This window comes from Perna viridis, chromosome 4 (assembly GCF_037379345.1).
Source record: "Perna viridis isolate PV_CMFRI_1.1 ecotype Kerala chromosome 4, ASM3737934v1, whole genome shotgun sequence".
NCBI lineage: Eukaryota > Metazoa > Mollusca > Bivalvia > Mytilida > Mytilidae > Perna > Perna viridis.
Window position 1 is genome coordinate 1,895,943 of NC_142448.1, and position 18,060 is coordinate 1,914,002.

Here is an 18,060-nt window from a genome sequence, read left to right on the forward strand (position 1 = left end):
TCTGAAAAGAGTACTTTTTAAAAAGTTTTTAAAAAGGTTATAATTTGATCAATTCTGTGCTGATTCCATCATTTTTGTAATATGATCCTTGTCTCTTCTGTCATAGATATATTACAGGCTAGTAGTACTAAGGGAGATAACTCTGATTTTTCTCTCCCCCAGTACTGGTAAAGGTATGAAGCAGGGTGTTATGAACAGAGATAGTACTGTAAACCAGTACACTAATAAAGTTCTATGTGGAGGCTGGGATTTCTGTATCAATGAAACAAAGGCTGCTAAAAGGAGACATCAAAACATCTTACAGGAACTACAGGTTATTTCTTAGTTACATTCAAGTGATTAAATTTATTGAAAAATTACAACCATTCTAATACTGTGATATGAGTTGATGCTTTTACAATTTGTTTGATGTGGTAAACTTATTTATTTGCTGACATACTTGTTTTTCTTCTGCAATTAGATGATTATAAACATCCAGCCATCTTTGATATCAAACAAGAAGATATTTGGAATGAGAACATTTCTTTAATGTATGGTTACCAGTAATTGTCTCACCATACCTTGTCTAAGAAATACATTGAATCAAGCCATGGAATAATTGTAAAGCTTTTTTTCCCCTTTTCTATATTACAGGGTGATTTGGAGACCCAGAGGATTTTTTGGAAGAAACAGAATCGTGAACTTAAGGAAAAGTTTATTCTATACTCCATTAGAATAGCTGTTAATGTATTGGTTGTGGCTATACTGGGTGCTTCTTTATATCTGATATTCTTCACTAATGATAAAATGTTGGAGGTTAGTAAGTTGGTTGATGTGACTAAAAGATTGGTATCAAAGCATATAGAGCTGTTGCTATGGTGTGAAATGATATTAGGATAATAGTGTGTGATGGACACAATAATTTCTTTTTTTTCTAATTTTGTGACTTGTATTTGGTCACAAACAGTAATGTATCACAATAACAATTTGAGAAAGATTTGATAAGGATATAAAAATCACAGTCTTTAGATGGCATCTTTCTTATATTTTATTTTTTGCTACATGAAGTGAATAAGAAAAATGATGAAGTCTGACACACTTTATTTTTGTGTTCTTTAAGTTACAACAAGAGGATAGTATCCATGGCAACATCAATGCTGTAGTTAAGGCCTTGATAGAATACTTGCCTTCCATCACAATAACACTGTTAAATGTTATAGTTCCTGTTATTTTTGTAAAACTTGTCACTTTTGAGGACTACATGCCTGCTTATGGAATAAGACTCACTTTACTCAGGTAAAACTAATGAATTTGGTGTTTCAGAAATACAATAATTTTATGTTGGTTCTTCAAATGGAAGCCTAAAGCAGCAGTAATTTTAGAGCTGACAATATTATACTTATTTCTAACCTCAAGGTTTACATGTGTTTATATAGACCAATGTATATTTGTTCTATGAATTTTTATAAGCTGAAACTTGTAGGACCCTTTTGCCAATGTTTTGTTTGCATATTGGATATAATTTTCAATGTGTATGACTTTCTGTGAGTTTTAGTAAAATTTGGTCAAGAATTTGGATTTCAAATGTATACTGTAGCTTCAGCATTTTGAATTGCATTGTGAGTGTGCCTTTATGTCAACAACTGGCTGTTTTAGAAGTGGCATATGGACATGTCTTTTATATCCCCACTTGAAAAGCTGGTATGTCTTGATCATGCTATCCATTCATTTCTTTGTTGTCCTCAGTTTTTATCTGCAACTTCTCTGAAACTGCCAAATAGAATTAATTGAAACTTTCACATTCTTTCTCACATGATGCCATTGCACACTCTTATTTTGGGATTTCTTGATTCAAAACAAAAGGTCATATTGTCAACAAAAGAGGAAGCTTCGTCTAATCTATAACTCAATCAAAACATTTGAATGGATTTTGATGAAATTTTCACATATTCTTTATCAAATTACACCACTTAACACCTTTAATATTGCTTATCCATTGGAATGACTTTGGGGGGGGGGGTTTCCTTTATGGTTTCTAGAGACAGGGGGGGTTCCTTTATGGTTTCTAGAGACAGGGGGGTTTCCTTCACGGTTTCTAGAGACAGGGGGGTTTCCTTCATGGTTTCTAGAGACAGGGGGGTTTCCTTTATGGTTTCTAGAGACGGGGGGGGGGGGTTTCCTTTATGGTTTCTAGAGACAGGGTGATTTCCTTTATGGTTTCTAGAGACAGGGGGGGTTCCTTTATGGTTTCTAGAGACAGAGGGGAGGTGGTTCCACTAAGTGAGCTTTGCTCACACTTTTTCTAGTTTATCTTTTCACAGGGAAATATTTTCTGATGATTTTCAAAATTTCACATGCATATCAAACTTTTTCATCTTAATTGGTCACAGAAATATTTGCAGTAGAGTTCTTGTGAAACTAAGGTGAACCTTCGCATTAATTTCACTTAAAGTTTTCACATAAAATCATCTGAAGTGAGTCTTACATGAACAGAACATGATTGTCATGTTAGATTCTTGTCAGTTTTATGTGAAACTCAACTCACATCATTAATTTCAATAGAAAAATTATGATTTTGTGAATGCATGTATTTTTGCCATTGTAATTTGTAATATCATATAGGATTATTCTGCTACGTCTTGCTTCACTGGGTGTTTTGATTGGGTCATTGTACAGAATAATAACATCAGAGGATAACACCACACAACGCTGTGGCAATAGTAGATGGGAAACCTCATCATCACATAACAGTTCTGATCAAACCATTATTAAGGTAGGAGACTGTTATATTAAGTTTTGGTCATGACAGTGAACACATATGAAGTCTTATATTCCCTGATACTAATTATTACAATACAACAAACTATTGAGAGGACAACACTGATGTTATCTACTGTAAACCAGGAGTTTTCATGTTTCCTTTTTTTTTTTTTTTTGCTATCAATAAATTTTTCAAGTATTCCCATATGTTTGTTTTTGTTTCAGAATTCTTTTGGATAAAATTATTCAAAACAGTTCCAATTTTGCATATTAGGTCTTACCTAAAAATAATTGCATCTGTAAAACAGGTGTAAACATGTTTTTTATGGGGAGTATGCAGCACATTTAATTTCTGTAGAAGTACTTATGTATCGGATTGAGCTATAAGTGTTTTGTCAAATGTTATTAGTTCTTGGAATTTTAACTTAAAGGAATTTTTCATTAGATTATTTAATCAAAAAATGGGAATTTACAATAATGTTGTGTTTTGACCTGACAGAATACCAAATACCAAAAATATGGTGTATTGAACAAATCGTAATACCAAAAAATCCAAATCAAAGGCCATTCTTTGAAAAAATTTGTTGATTTGCCTTTTTTTATCTTTCTAATTAAATGTGTCATTTTACATTGTGTTTGATATGACTAATTCCATTACAGTGCTGGGAGACATATGTAGGACAACAGTTCTACAAACTAATTGTAATGGACTTCTTAGTGGTTATCATCTCTACTGTTGTTGGAGAATTTCCTAGGAGGTAACAAAGTTAATCAAGTTTACTTTTAGTTATTCATTTTCTAAAGAATATACAGATTGGTTGATGTGTAATTCTTTGAAACTTCTTAAATAAGTAGATTCATATGAAATACTTCAAAACAAGAGTTTCAGTAACCAGCTTGAAGAACAAAAGTCTCCAGATTAACGGTATCTACAAAAGTCTCCAGATTACCGGTATTCTTCTTATGAGTTATTGCCTTTGATAAACTTTTTATGGTGCTGTTTGCTGTTTTAGGGGTTTTAACTTAAAATCTATAATTAAGTAAACTTCCAAATGATAATAAAATCCTTATTTCAATAGACGATAGTCACCAAAAGGAGTTGTATTATAATACCTTATAGGCATCATCGTCCTTAGAAGCCTAAAATTATTTAGTTTTGCATTTAAGATTTTATTTTTAAAATCAAATTAAAGATGAGAATATAAATATTAGGACAACAAGCTCCTTACTGTTCTGAGTTTGGTGAAGGACCACTTGGTGGTTGTGATGCTTTACATTAATCAATAATGACCAGTGGGCTATAAGGGACTAATGTTGATTGGCAAAGTTAGATCATTATTTTTCCAGTGTTTCTTGTAGGTTTGATAAGTGCTGGCAGATATCTGTAATTCAATACTTTGCTCAATTTAAGGGCAAGCTTTTCTGACATACTTTATTGTATGTGTAAGTAGTATAGCACCTTCTTTCAAATGAATAGTTATAAAAGAATATATTTTGTTATTCTCCCAAAATGCAGAATCTAAGTTAAGGTGTTTATTAACAACTAAACATACATACATGTACTCTGTTTTCTTTGGAAAACTTTACTTTCTTGTTATTTGTTTTTATCTTATTTATTTTTAATTAAATAGAATTATCTACAATAAGTTCCATGAGAGAAACAAACTTGTAAATTTGGTTGGACTACAGGAGTTTAATCTTCCAAAAGTGGTCTTAGACATTGTTTATTCACAGACTTTATGTTGGTAAGTCTAAGTATAACATTTGTATACTTTTTATGACTCTTGGTAACTGTTTTTTTTGTTGTTGTTGCTAAGTTGCATGTTTGTCTTTTTTTTGGGGGGTGGGGGGAGGGGGTGAAACTTTTAAAAAATTAAATGAGTTATACAGTCTTCTTTTTTGGTACATTTTTATATCTTTGTTGTGTATTTTAATTTTTTAAGGAAAAGTCAGTTAGAATACAATATATGAATTTTGATTATTGATGATGGTTAAAAGCATTGTGTATCATAAATTGTGGGAGTAAAATTTGACAACATAGGTAAACAGCATGATGAGGATGGTATAATATTCTTTAAATCATATATGAAATTCAACATATGGACGCTATGCTGATTCAGCCAATAAAACAAGGAGAAAAAAGCCTATTTTTTTACAATACTGTCAGGTGACTGAAATGTATTACTGATTTGAAATAACAAAATGGACAATTTTACTCATCATAGATAACAGAATATTGGTGAAGAGTCTCAATTATCGCAACTGTCTGATTTGGAAGGTCAGTTCAACCAGAAACTGTATTTGATCCTTTAAATTCTGTTTGATTGGGTTCTCTTCCCTCTATTTAAGTATCAGCAAATCTGTCAACACTAATTTTAAGTATTCTTAGAGTTGCTGACTACAAGGGACCTTTTATTCCATAATATTTTACCAATATTGTATTTTTTAGGATAGGACTTTTTTTCTGTCCACTGACACCAGTCATCACATTCCTGAAATGCTTTATCTTTTTCTATATTAGAAAGGTAAGGAAGGAATCATTTGAGTACTGAAATGTTTCATATAATTCTGTCAGAAATCTGGTTATATTTGTATTTCCATGATGCTAGAGAAACACAAATTGAATTAATCCCTTACATGAAGTGAGACAGTTAAGTCATCAGAAAAATAATTATTTTGATGCATGCAATTCTTTCTAATAATATTAATCTTGATATTTTGTAGCCCAAATATAAAAGTTGTGCAGTATTGACATAAATATTAAACTGTCCATCTGTCTGTCCTACCTTCTATCTGTTCACATTATGTAACAGATTAATCACCTCCTGCTGGACAGCATTGTTTATGGGTCTTGCATAATGATTTTTACTGTGTTAACCCTTTTTGTAGACAGTTTTTATAGAAGACAATAGAGGACTAACCTCATTATTTCCTATGTTGCAGGCATCTTTACTGAGAAACTGTATACAGCCAGTCAGACCTTACAGAACTTCCAGATCAAACTCTCTGTTTGCTGCTGTACTATTTCTTTCTTTTTTACTTTCAAGTATACCATTAGCTGTACTTATAGCTAGGTAAGTACATGATATTTTCATCATTGTTTCCTTAATGTCTTTGACAGATATATTATGGTATATCTCTTCATACATTATACTATAACTCACTGCCCTTTGAGAAATTTGAAAAAAAATGTTGTAGTGAGTGGAATTTGATATCTACTTGTAGTTTATATCATATCACAAAAGTTTTCTGCATATGACTTAATGCCATTATAAAAAAAAAAAATCTTAGAATCTCATCCAGGTATTCTGAAAAATTAGGGTGGTGCAAACAATTTTTGTATTCATTTTTCCTACAGTAAAATGTCATTCATGACAAAAAAACAAGGGTTGTTGTTATCATTATCTATGTGTGTGTGTTGTTCAATTTTATATGTGTCTCTAGTACTATTTTCATCAATTTGGAACCATTTCAAACAGAAATAGCAGCGTAAAATGATGATTTACAAACCAGAAGTAATAAATAACAATAATTATAAATCACATTTTGAAGGTGGAAAAAATTAGGTTAGGAGGGGATGAGAATCTAGGAATTTTTTTTATTATAGCCTTATGGGGATATCATCAACAGTGTCATTGTTGTTGTCATTTGTAGAGTTTTAGTTACCGACAATAACTTAAAATAAAGTGTATGGATATCTATGAATTTCATACCAAAAAAGGAAAGTTTGGACTTTAGGGGTTATGGGTTTAATGGTTTTAGAAATACAAGGATTTTCTTCAGTTCTTAATATTGCTGTGCATAAAATGGATTTTGATAATCCACAAAACAAAATTAGTGGGATTATTAGTCTGTTTGTCCATTGATCATTTCCTCCTAGGCTGCTTAATGAATTTTGATGAAATTTAATGGGAAGGTTTTGCTTCAAATGTGGATATATCTATTGTTGGAGGACTCCATAGGAAGGTTATCCAACTTAAACATTATACATGTTAAATATTTGTAGGCACAGCTTAACTCCCTGAATGAAGGTGTCTATTTAAATGACCACGTAGTTTAAGCTCCATTTTTATTAATTCTATTGATGAATTCATGTAGAAAAATTGGTATTTACTTTGGGCTAATTTAGTTAAAAAAGGTTTGAGGTCACAGTAAACTCACTGTAATTTGGAATGTTCAATAGTAGGGCCCATAATAAACAAATAATGTGAGCAAGCTCACAAAGAGAAAACTCTTTGTTAATATGGAGATATCAAAATTTTAATTCCTTAAATAGGATTGTTTCCCCTTAAGAGGCCTCCAAAAATAATTGCATTCCTTATTGCACATCCTTATATGCTACGCTACCAAACCTTCATATGACATTTCATCAAAATCACTTGAGCAGTTTTGGAGGTGTCATAAGAGAACTTTTCCTTCACATGAAAAAAATTACCTGTTATGAGCTTCAGTAGGTGACCACTGGTGATTGATTAATTGTTGGTGTTCAACATCCAAGCAACAATATTTCAGCTATATGCAGGTGATGAACATGAAATGGATGATAAAATGATCTTGAAATGATGATGAAATGAAAAATGGGATGGGATACAAGGATAATAGGGTCGACAAATTTTGATTGCCACTGGAAATAGGGATAGATGGGTAGGGTTGGGCAATTTAGCCTCCTGCGGCATAGCACAAAGGTTCCTACTCACATTTAATACCACAGCTGGGTTATTTATCATGTGAGGAATATGGCATCTTTCCCAACATGGTGCACGTCTATGGTTTGCGGTCAGGTTTTCCATATTATGGCTGACGACCTCAGCATGTAACATGCAATGGTTACCCCATTCTACCACCTGGGGCACACATCCCAGTTGCTCTGTGGCCTGGGTTCTGAGTACTATTAAGTCACCTTTTACGACAAGTTTAGTGCTACTATGGGCCTATTCTTTTGACACCTGAACCTGCACAGTGAACACTGGAGTGTGATAGAATAAAAAAAAAATATAACTCAATGTTCAAATAACAATATTCTGTTTTCTCAAAAGTTAAGTTTTCTAGAAGTTTATGATAAATGTAATCATAATTTTAGAGGAAAATAAGTCATAACACACTTGATAATGTGACCACCCTGTTGCAAATTTTGTAATTTTTATTTTCATGTAATAAAAGAAGTGCTTATTGTTTATATTTCACATTAGCTAAATGCACATTTCCAAAATGTTTTGTGTATTTCAGTAAATTTAGTCCAATTCTTTCTATAATTTGAGTATGAACATGTCTACCAGTAATAACAATTATACAAGAATGAATGAATCATTCATTATAAAACAATGTTGTTCCCCTATATCCCAAAGTTATCAGGATCTTAAGCTTTTTCACCTGAATTTGACAACCACCTTGTCTCTTTCAGGTAGGTAAAAATTATCTTCCTTGCATGAAAAAAATCCCCTACTTCTAGCTGTGTAACTGCTTGAATAAAGGTGTAAGGTGTCTATTTAAATGACCAAAGAAATTAAGCTCCATTGTTACCAATTCAAAGGAGGAGTTTTCTTAGCAAATCTGGTATTTACCTTGGCCTATTCCAGATCAACAAGGACAGAAGTCACAGTCAGTTGGCTGTAACATGTTAAATATTAAAGTGTCTGATACCAGTGAAAATGAGTTTTAGAGGTTCTTTGATATGTTGAATCTAACATGTATTCAGATTTTTTTTATATTGGACTACATGTATATAAGTCAAATGGCAATTTTGAATTTTTTTAAGTTTGTATACCACTTTCAGTCTACCCTATGTCTAAAACTTATAATTTGTTGAACATTGAATCAGAAGCTTGGTATAGCACTGAATTAAGTCTCCATAATTTCTCCATTTGTTTATTGGTTCTCTGTTGTATCAAGTTGTGCTCAACATGTTATTTTTTATGTGTTTGTTATTTTCCACTTCAAGTGGGGTGGGTGGTAATTGTGATTTAGTACAGCTTTACATAAAGGTTTGGACACTTAAAATTGGTCCACATTACATCCATTGTAAAGCAATAAAGATGTATGAGTAATTTGGTTGATGAGTATGGATGGATTAAATTGCAATTAGCAGCTAGTTCTTTAAGATTAAAGATTTTTAATCCAATATATTTTATTTTCTGTTCATCAACTTCACAAATATAATTATTGTGTGTCTGTTTCAGCTTCTCCCCATCCCAGAGTTGTGGGCCTTTTAGATTGTATAATGGTGAAGTAACGTTTTTTGATACCATACCACACATAATACAAACATGGCCATCCACTGCAGTGAATATCTTTCATTTCATTGGATCCATGGCGTTTATGGTTCCAGCTATTATTGTTTTATGGTAAGATATATGATATGGTTCATTGGATCCATGGTGTTTATGGTTCCAGCTGTTATTGTTCTATGGTAAGATATATGATATGGTTCATTGGATCCATGGCGTTTATGGTTCCAGCTATTATTGTTTTATGGTAAGATATATGATATGGTTCATTGGATCCATGGCGTTTATGGTTCCAGCTATTATTGTTTTATGGTAAGATATATGATATGGTTCATTGGATCCATGGCGTTTATGGTTCCAGCTATTATTGTTTTATGGTAAGATATATGATATGGTTCATTGGATCCATGACGTTTATGGTTCCAGCTATTATTGTTCAATGGTAAGATATATGATATGGTTCATTGGATCCATGGCGTTTATGGTTCCAGCTATTATTTTTTTATGGTAAGATATATGATATGGTTCATTGGATCCATGGCGTTTATGGTTCCAGCTATTATTTTTTTATGGTAAGATATATGATATGGTTCATTGGATCCATGGCGTTTATGGTTCCAGCTATTATTGTTCTATGGTAAGATATAATTCTGACTTGATGTTATTTATCAGAAATCATGTTGTAGAGTTATTTGATGATTTGTGGGTTATCAAGGAAATGATTAAATCAAATAGTAGAAATTAAGAGACAACAGTTCCTATGAAATGGTTGTCACATGGTAAATTTTATCCCGTGAATTTTTTTGTTCCAATGTAATGTTTATATCATTTATCCAATAGTACAAAGATTTTTTAAGTCAACAATTGATGGCTCAGAAAATCATTTTGTTCCAAAACTTTGCACAAAATGAAAGATTTATGTCCCTTTTTCAATGAATTTCAATGTTTTGTATACAATTTATTTCTCTTTAAACAAACTGTCAACTTTGAAATAGGACGCATTTGCGATAAGATATACATGTAGATAAGAAAATTGAAAACAAAATTAACCATGTGCCATCCACTGCCTGGTATTTATCATGTGCCATCCACCACCTAGCATTTATCGTGTGCCATCCACTACCCAGTATTTATCATGTGCCATCCGCTGCCTGATATTATCATGTGCCATTCACTGCCTGGCATTTATCATGTACCATCCACTGCCCAGTATTTATCATGTGCCATCCAGTGCCTGATATGTATCATGTGCCATCCACCACCTGGCATTTATCATGTGCTATCCACTGCATGGTATTTATCATGTGCCATCCACCACCTGGCATTTATCATGTGCCATCCACCACCTGGTTTTTACAGGGTAGGAAACTCTAGCCAGTTCTGAATACAATTTTTCAATATATTTACTTTATGGCTATATAGATTTATGCTAAAATTAGCCAGCCCTGCCATAAAATAGCCAGTCTAGGGCTGGCGGGCAGGCTACTATTTCTAACTCAGGTATTTATCATATGCCATCCACTGCCTTGTATTTATCATGTGCCATCTGCTGCCTGGTATTTATCATGTGCCATCTACTGCCTGGTATTTTGCATGGACACCCTCTTAATATTGTATCAACTTTCCAAAAATGTTTGTATATAAGTAACAATGCTAGTGTTTTTATCCACAAGGTAACAATGCTACCCCATTAGTAGTGATTTAAACAATGCTAACCCATTACTAGTGTTTCTTTCCCAGAAGTAACAATGCTACCCTATTACTAGTGTTTTTATCCCCCAGCGCAATGTGTTATAAGAGCATGGTAATAAAAGTTGTCTGTCTGTTGTCATAAGGTCTTGTGAACAAAACTCTTATTTAACCTCTTGTCAGATTTCTTCAATATTAGATTTGTTGTTTCCAAGTTATATCATAATATTGATTCTACAACTTACTACTTTCAACATTTCTAAATCATAGAAGACCTTGTGAATGCAATTTCTGTAATTCTTCCTCCATATGGTTTTGTGTAATAATTTGACATCCTACCTCATGATGAATAGTACCATTTGAATGTGGTTCGATATACGTCACAACAATGCACAACAAAGGTGAACTGAAGAACCAAATCAGACGTAGGCTAAGAGGTTTGTGCTAAGTCAGACTGGTCACTGGCTAACATCCAATCAGATTACTCAGTTTAAACACACCATCAGTGAGTCAGTGAGCTAGTTATAATCTACACATAACTGTAAACAAATGACACAATGTATTTTTGGGTAGGGGGAGTTGACTTTTGTGTATTTACACAATGGCTGACCATATACATTCTGTTTAAAAAAAATCAACAGCTAACAGGTTGACAAACAATTATAAAGAAAGTTGAGTACAAAGCAGCAATGATAGTAATAATAGCCTTTATTTAGACACCATACCTATTCTTGTAATATACATCATATATTAGTACTAGTTCACATGGTGGTCCTGTATTATATATACACCATACCTATTCTCGTAGTATACATCATATAAATACAATAAAAACAATGATTTATTGATTTTCAAATAAACATATAAAACTGACCTCAATAACTTTATGGATAAAAATACTCTTCTAAATAAGGTTTTTTTTCAAAGACGCGAAGGTATTACAATTTTTGACATTTGAGGTGAATTTTTCCATTGACTGATACCAGACACTGCTATTGAGCAGTACGAGATCTGGGAGTAAATAACACATCATTAACACTCTGTCTAGTTCTTCTACAGTTAATTTCATCTACATATTTAAATATATCCTTTTATTTAGGTGTCATTGTAAAGATTAAATTTCAATAGATTGTTTTCTGCCATGTTTAGTTCAGGGCTGAAGCAAGGATGAAAAATGTAGTTTATACCTATCTGAATCAAACAATTACTGACACAAGCCACGAATGGGACAGTTCTCTTCAATAACAAGATCCCCTTGATCCAGAGCTGAAAACCCATTTTCATATACAGTTTGTGGCCTCATACATATAAATGAAGTGAACAAATGTGTCCTTGTCTGAAGCACCATCTACAAAGTTGGAGTGATATTATTGTATGGTTTTTCAATCAATCTTCCTACTGTGTCTGTAGTTTTTGTGTGCAATTGTAAGTTTGAAGCCACTTTCATCTTGGAACCCCCTTTTTTGTGGAACCCCTTCTCAAAATCTTTGGATCTGCCACTGCATTTAGTTGGATACAGAGATTTTATAACATAGTTAATCTACAAATAAATTAATTTTAAATTTTTTTTCATAAAATATTTGAGTTCACTGTCACCCAACCGTCCCAATTTTTGGAGCATACCTTAACATTTTAGCTATTTTCATTAAATACTGTAAAAGAAATGTCTCACCTGTAGGCTCGATGTAAAAATGAAATTGCACCTTAAACCTGATGTGGGTGTTTTTTTTTTTTTTTTTTTATTTGCTGATGTGAAAATGTACTATAGATAATTGACTTTAGCTCAATATTTTATATTGTTAGTCAAACTTTGTTCGTTGAAAGTTTTGAACAGGATGTATATGGGTCAGCCATTGTGTAATTTTACACCATAGTTAATTTCCCTTTTCCCTTTTTCATTTGTTTACATGCCATTATTGGAATGGGTTTTATGATTGATCTTAGTTGCCCATTGTTTGACATATATCTAATCATCATTGGATGATTCCACACGTCTGGTCTGCACAGCTCGCTTCAGGCAATGTTTTGCAACGGTCACACTGAGTTTTTACAAGTTGTATATCAGTTTTCAAGAAAATCACATACCATTTTCTTAGATATGTGCCAAGAACATTTTGTTCTGATGGGAAAGTTCATTAAGTGATACTTACAAAGTTTTATTATCTTGATGGCTAACCATTGTTTGTATTATCTGAATATAATAGCATTAAAACCTATGATTTTTCAACACTGTATACTTCTATTCCCCATACTCAGTTAAAATCCAGACTTAAAAACATTATACATCTTTGTTTTTCCAAAAAAGATGGTACACTTAGATACAGATATATAGTTCTTGGTAGAGATTCATCATACTTTGTAAGAAATAATTCCAAATCATCTTCCAAATATACAGAGGAACATGTTTACAAAATGCTGGAATTTTTAATTGACAGCATATTTATCCAGTGTGGTGGACATGTTTTTCAACAAACTGTCAGCATTCCAATGGGAACAAATTGTGCTCCTCTACTTGCTGACCTATTCCTTCACTCTTATGAGGCTGACTTTATAGCTGATCTGATCCGAAAGAAAGAATATCGTTTGGCTGGAACTTTTAATGTCAGTTTCCGCTATATAGATGACGTATTATCTTTAAACAAACCTAATTTCGGGTATTTGATACATCACATCTACTCCAAAAAACTTGAGATAAAGGATACTACAGACACTGTGAAGTCAGCCTCATATCCTGACCTACACTTAGAAATTGATGGTAAAGGAAAACTATTGACCAAACTTTACGACAAACGTGATGACTTTTAATTCAGAATTGTGAACTTTCCTTTCATCTGTGGCAACATCCCTCCAGCACCTGCATATGGAGTGTTCATATCACAATTCATACATTATGCCAGAGCTTGCCGGAACTACGCAGATTTTTTGTATCGCGCTAGAGCTCTAACAAATGGGCTTCTGGAACAGGGTTATGTTGCTACAAGATTGAAGTAATTACTAAAAAAGTTTTATGGTCATCATGAACTTGTGGATCGTTACGGTGTATCCATCTGCCCCATTAAAACTGATATATTCAACGGGTCATAGTTTTCCTTTCCTCTTTTGTCTACCCTGGACGACTTTTTATGAGCAACTCGGCGGGTGTTTCTAGAAAAGCAGAGGATGCTTACCCTACCGATGCACCTGGTCTATGCTCTGTGTTTTTAGTGGAGTCAAAGTTGCTCATTTGCTTTTGTTACTTTGTATGTATGATTTTAGTTACTTTATGTTCTTTGTTGTATATGTCTGTTTTCCATGTCTGATCTTTGTCCCTGGATTACATTCTTTTGATTACCGCTATAACCTTGGTTCCCGTGATTACTCTTTGTTAACCCCCTAAAAACAAAATATATATAGGTTTATAGAAATCTCCCTGTCTGTCCATCTGTGCACATTTCTTGTAAGCACAACTCATCCTAATCATTCTATAGATTTTGATGAGACCTAATAGGAAGTCTATATATAGATATGCAAGATGGAAGAATAGTCGTGTTGGATGCCTGCAAAAGGGAGATTGTTTTTAAATATGTATACTTTTTACCTGTAAGGGCAAATCATCTTATTAAAACTGCTCAATGAATTTTGAAGAAATTGTATAGGATATGTAAATTTAGACATGGGCTACATTTTTGAAATGACTAATTTTTTTTTTCAGTCTATGAAAATATAACCTCAGTTGCGTGATGCACACTAAATAACTAATAGAGATAATATAAGAGTCATTTCTTAAAATTTACTTTGAGTATCAAAAGTTAAATAAATCATTGAAAAATGTTGATGATGTCATAGTCATATTACTTAATTTGGTCTATGAGATGATGGACACAATTTTTTTTTATCCAATCAGAAAGCATGTTACTTCTAAAATTAAATTATATGTAGATATGCACACAAAAATGTAATTATTGTTGGATACCCTGCAAGGGGAGATAATCCAACAAAAGGGTTTTATTTGTTTATTTGCATCTTAAAGCACATCCTCTGTCAATGGATTTTGATGATGCTATGAAAATTGTTTGGAAGATGTAGATATATGTGTGCACGGATATTACATTAAAAAACTTGGATGGGGAAAATAATCCAACTTAAGATGTTTACATACTTAAGCTCAAGGAAAGTGGAAAGATGTTATCTTTTTGTGAGCTGACTTTTAGTATGTCCAATTTGAATTAAAAATATTGATTTTTATTTTATTTTACAGTTCAGTGATATATATCTACTGGCTAGCCAAGGAGGGCAATAAAAGAGAGGCAGAACTTTTACAAGAGGATTTAACACAGGCAAGTGTTTATTTCCTGTATCATTTCAAATTATTATTCAGACTACTTTGTTTTGTTTAAATGCACTTCTAATTAAGATAGAGGTACTTTTGTTCAGGTTGTTGTCATCCCTCTACTTCTTGTTCCCTGCTGTACACATTGGGTCCATCCTTGCATGCACCTTTGCATCACACTGCTGTACACAGGGACTTATAAAAGCAGGGTGTCCATCCATGTATGCATTAGTCTGTGCATCACAATGCCATACACAGGGACTTGCATGTATTACTATGTCAGTCGCACCTTGTGTAAGCACTTCGCCTATTCTCTACAGATTTTGATCAGATATGTACTGAAAGTTGCTGTCATGAATTTATAAGACAAGTTTAAATATCAAACATGACCAGCTAATATTGTGAGAGGTATCTCTCTCAAAATTTGAAATACATGTATCTATCTGGGATATGGTTCACTGTTCTTCTAGTGAAATGGGGTATACACAAGTATATTATAATTTTTAAATTAGAAATTTGTTTTTTTATCTAATGTGAGAGCAGAATCAGTATCTTGTAGGCACAAAATCTCAATAAGTTTTTATTTTCTTTTAGTTTTTATATGACTGCAAAATTTTCCTGTTGTATAATGGTATCATGCTGTTGTTGTCCTTGTCATTGGTGTATGTTAACTTATGTTAATTGACCTGATTAAAACTTTTTGTCCCCCGCAACGTGTTGGGAGGGGACATGGAAATGCCTGGTATCCGCCTGTCTGCATTTTCCACACTTTTTTTATGCTTTTACCAAATAAGTTTTTTTTTGGTATATGGCCTTATTATGAAGAGTTACAGATCAGATTTGACTTTGGTTACAGTTGGATGATTTTTACAGCAGTTATGGCCTTGGACTTAGAAAATTTCAGTGAATTTACAGCTTTCCACACTTTTTTTTGTAATTTTTTTACCAATTGATTTTATATTTTGTATATAGTCTTACTATGATAAGTCACAGATTAAGATTGACTTTGGTTACTGTTGGATGATTTCTATGGAAGTTATGGCCCTTGTACTTAGAAAATTTCAGTGAATTTACAGTTATCCATACTTTTTTGTTATGCTTTTACCAACTGATTTTATATTTTGTATGTAGTCTTACTATGAGAAGTTACAAATTAAGTTTGACTTTGGTAACAGTCTCACTAACCACTTCCAGGTCAAATGGCCACCCCACCCCACCCCACCCCACCCCAATGTAGTACGAAAAACACACATTGTAAATGCATTATTTGTGTGTATTCTGATTAAAAGTAGTCAAAATAAAGCTGAGAATGTGTACTTTAAAATTATTTATGTAATTTACTACAAAATTGTACGAATATTGTTTACATGTGCGAGTAATTTGCCTCCATGCTGTCAGTTAGCAGAAAAGGTAAACATGTTGATTTTCAGTATTATTTATTCAAGTAAATTTTGTGAAGAATTTTTACAATCATCGTATCATTAGCATAATGATTTTGAAAGCCTTATTTTCCAAGCGTCGCAACGGTATGCAGCTTTAAGATGTCATTTGTCCTGGGAATTCACAGTGAAACTTTGAAAATTACTTTTTTAACATGTAAAGTAATGGAAATGTTAGAAGTGGTTAGTGAGACCTACATTGGATTGATTTTTATGGAAGTTATGGCTCTTGGACTTAGAAAAGTTTTCTGCACTTTTTTTTTCATGGGGGACATTGGAACACTGTTCTTTTATCAGATCTTTTTGTAATTTCAATACATTGTTCCTATTAACTTGGTTTAGGGCTCTATAGTTTTTGGAGATTCTTCCCCAAACCCTTTAAAAATAAGGGGCTAAAAGGGGAAAAATAAGTGTTTGATTTCAAGTGATAGAAATAGTTAATTCTTAATTTGATTTTGATGATTCTGTTGTAAATGTTTTTCCTTAGAAATTTGGCCGGGTTGCCTATTTTTGTTTTTGTTTTTGTTTTTTTTTTATTGGAATCCTCATGAAAATCCCTGCCTGTATTTTTCTATCAGATTTCAGATTTCTCCTATGGTTTTTGAGTTATAAGGGTCCAAGTGTCCAACACCCCCCCAAAAAAACCCAACTTTTTAGCCTGCTTGCTCCAAAGAGCACTATCACTTGGTGGCAGTGTTAAAATCATTGCCTTTGTCTATAAACTTTTTTTCACACATATCTTGAAAACTGTGAATGGTAGAGAAAAATAAAAATGATGTTTTTGTTAATTTCCTGGAAACTATAATCTGTAGATGAAACTTTCAATTAATGAAATTATCCTTTTGATAAGGCTTACTTTGGGTTGAATTTGTACAACAACTACTTGTTAGAATTATTGCCCTTGAAAGGCAAAAAATGAACCTGAGAAGTGATTCAGGCTCCTTGTAGCGTATATTTTATTTTTGGTTCAAATTTGAAAAAAAAATGGTATTGGATTCCTCATGAAAACCTCAGCCTATGTTTCTCAATCAGTTTTCAGATAACTTATACAGTTTTTGAGCTATAATGGGCTCAGGTAGGCTGTGTCCCAAAAACATGGCCACACAAAGTGGAGAAGTATTTTGTGATACCCTCTGAAAAGTTGCATGTCTGTCCATCTGTCCATCCTTTGATGTTTTCCAGTTTATAACTTCAAATTTTGAACATTGTATAGTTATTATACAATACAGATCAAGTTCAAATTTCAGTTTAATCAGATCGCCTGAATATAGCTGAAATATTGCTAAACCCCAACAATCAGTCATGTACAAAAAGTTATAGCTATTACAGGATGTTAATCATCCCCAATTTTTGGGATGAATTGGAGTTGTCTCTTTTTAAATATTAAAGACTTTTTAAATTAGTTCTTTTCTGGTATTATGAAGTCAGGATGAAGTTTAAATTTCATTTTTCAGTTCTGTTTTCCCTGCAAATATGTGTTCTTAAATGAATTACAGTAGAGTTATCTTTCTTGGAATATGAAAAGGTGAAACGATTTTTATTTTATTTTTTTATTCATTGCAGAATGCCGAAAAATAGTGAAAGTCAGTTCTTCAGAGATCATAAATTGGGATTAACATTTGAATTTGAGTTTGAGTTTGAACAGTTATTCTTATGCGAT

The 18,060-nt window shown here is 32.7% G+C and overlaps 1 protein-coding gene across 5 annotated transcripts in view; it reads left to right on the forward strand.

Annotated features, from left to right (window-relative positions):
• The window catches only part of LOC148618413 (transmembrane channel-like protein 7), a 32,882-nt gene that overhangs the window by 12,952 nt on the left and 1,870 nt on the right, over nt 1–18,060 (forward strand). For 3 of the 5 annotated variants that reach the window (XM_088577294.1, XM_088577292.1, XM_088577291.1), the window contains 10 exons: nt 163–313; nt 634–795; nt 1,100–1,275; nt 2,602–2,752; nt 3,400–3,497; nt 4,371–4,484; nt 5,189–5,264; nt 5,683–5,813; nt 8,916–9,080; nt 14,890–14,972. In XM_088577294.1, coding sequence (XP_088433420.1) covers nt 163–313; nt 634–795; nt 1,100–1,275; nt 2,602–2,752; nt 3,400–3,497; nt 4,371–4,484; nt 5,189–5,264; nt 5,683–5,813; nt 8,916–9,080; nt 14,890–14,972 — 1,307 coding nt within the window. Of the gene's footprint in view, nt 1–162; nt 314–633; nt 796–1,099; nt 1,276–2,601; nt 2,753–3,399; nt 3,498–4,370; nt 4,485–5,188; nt 5,265–5,682; nt 5,814–8,915; nt 9,081–14,889; nt 14,973–18,060 lie in introns of those variants that run through there. The other 2 variants (XM_088577293.1, XR_015921369.1) reach the window with 2 other exon arrangements.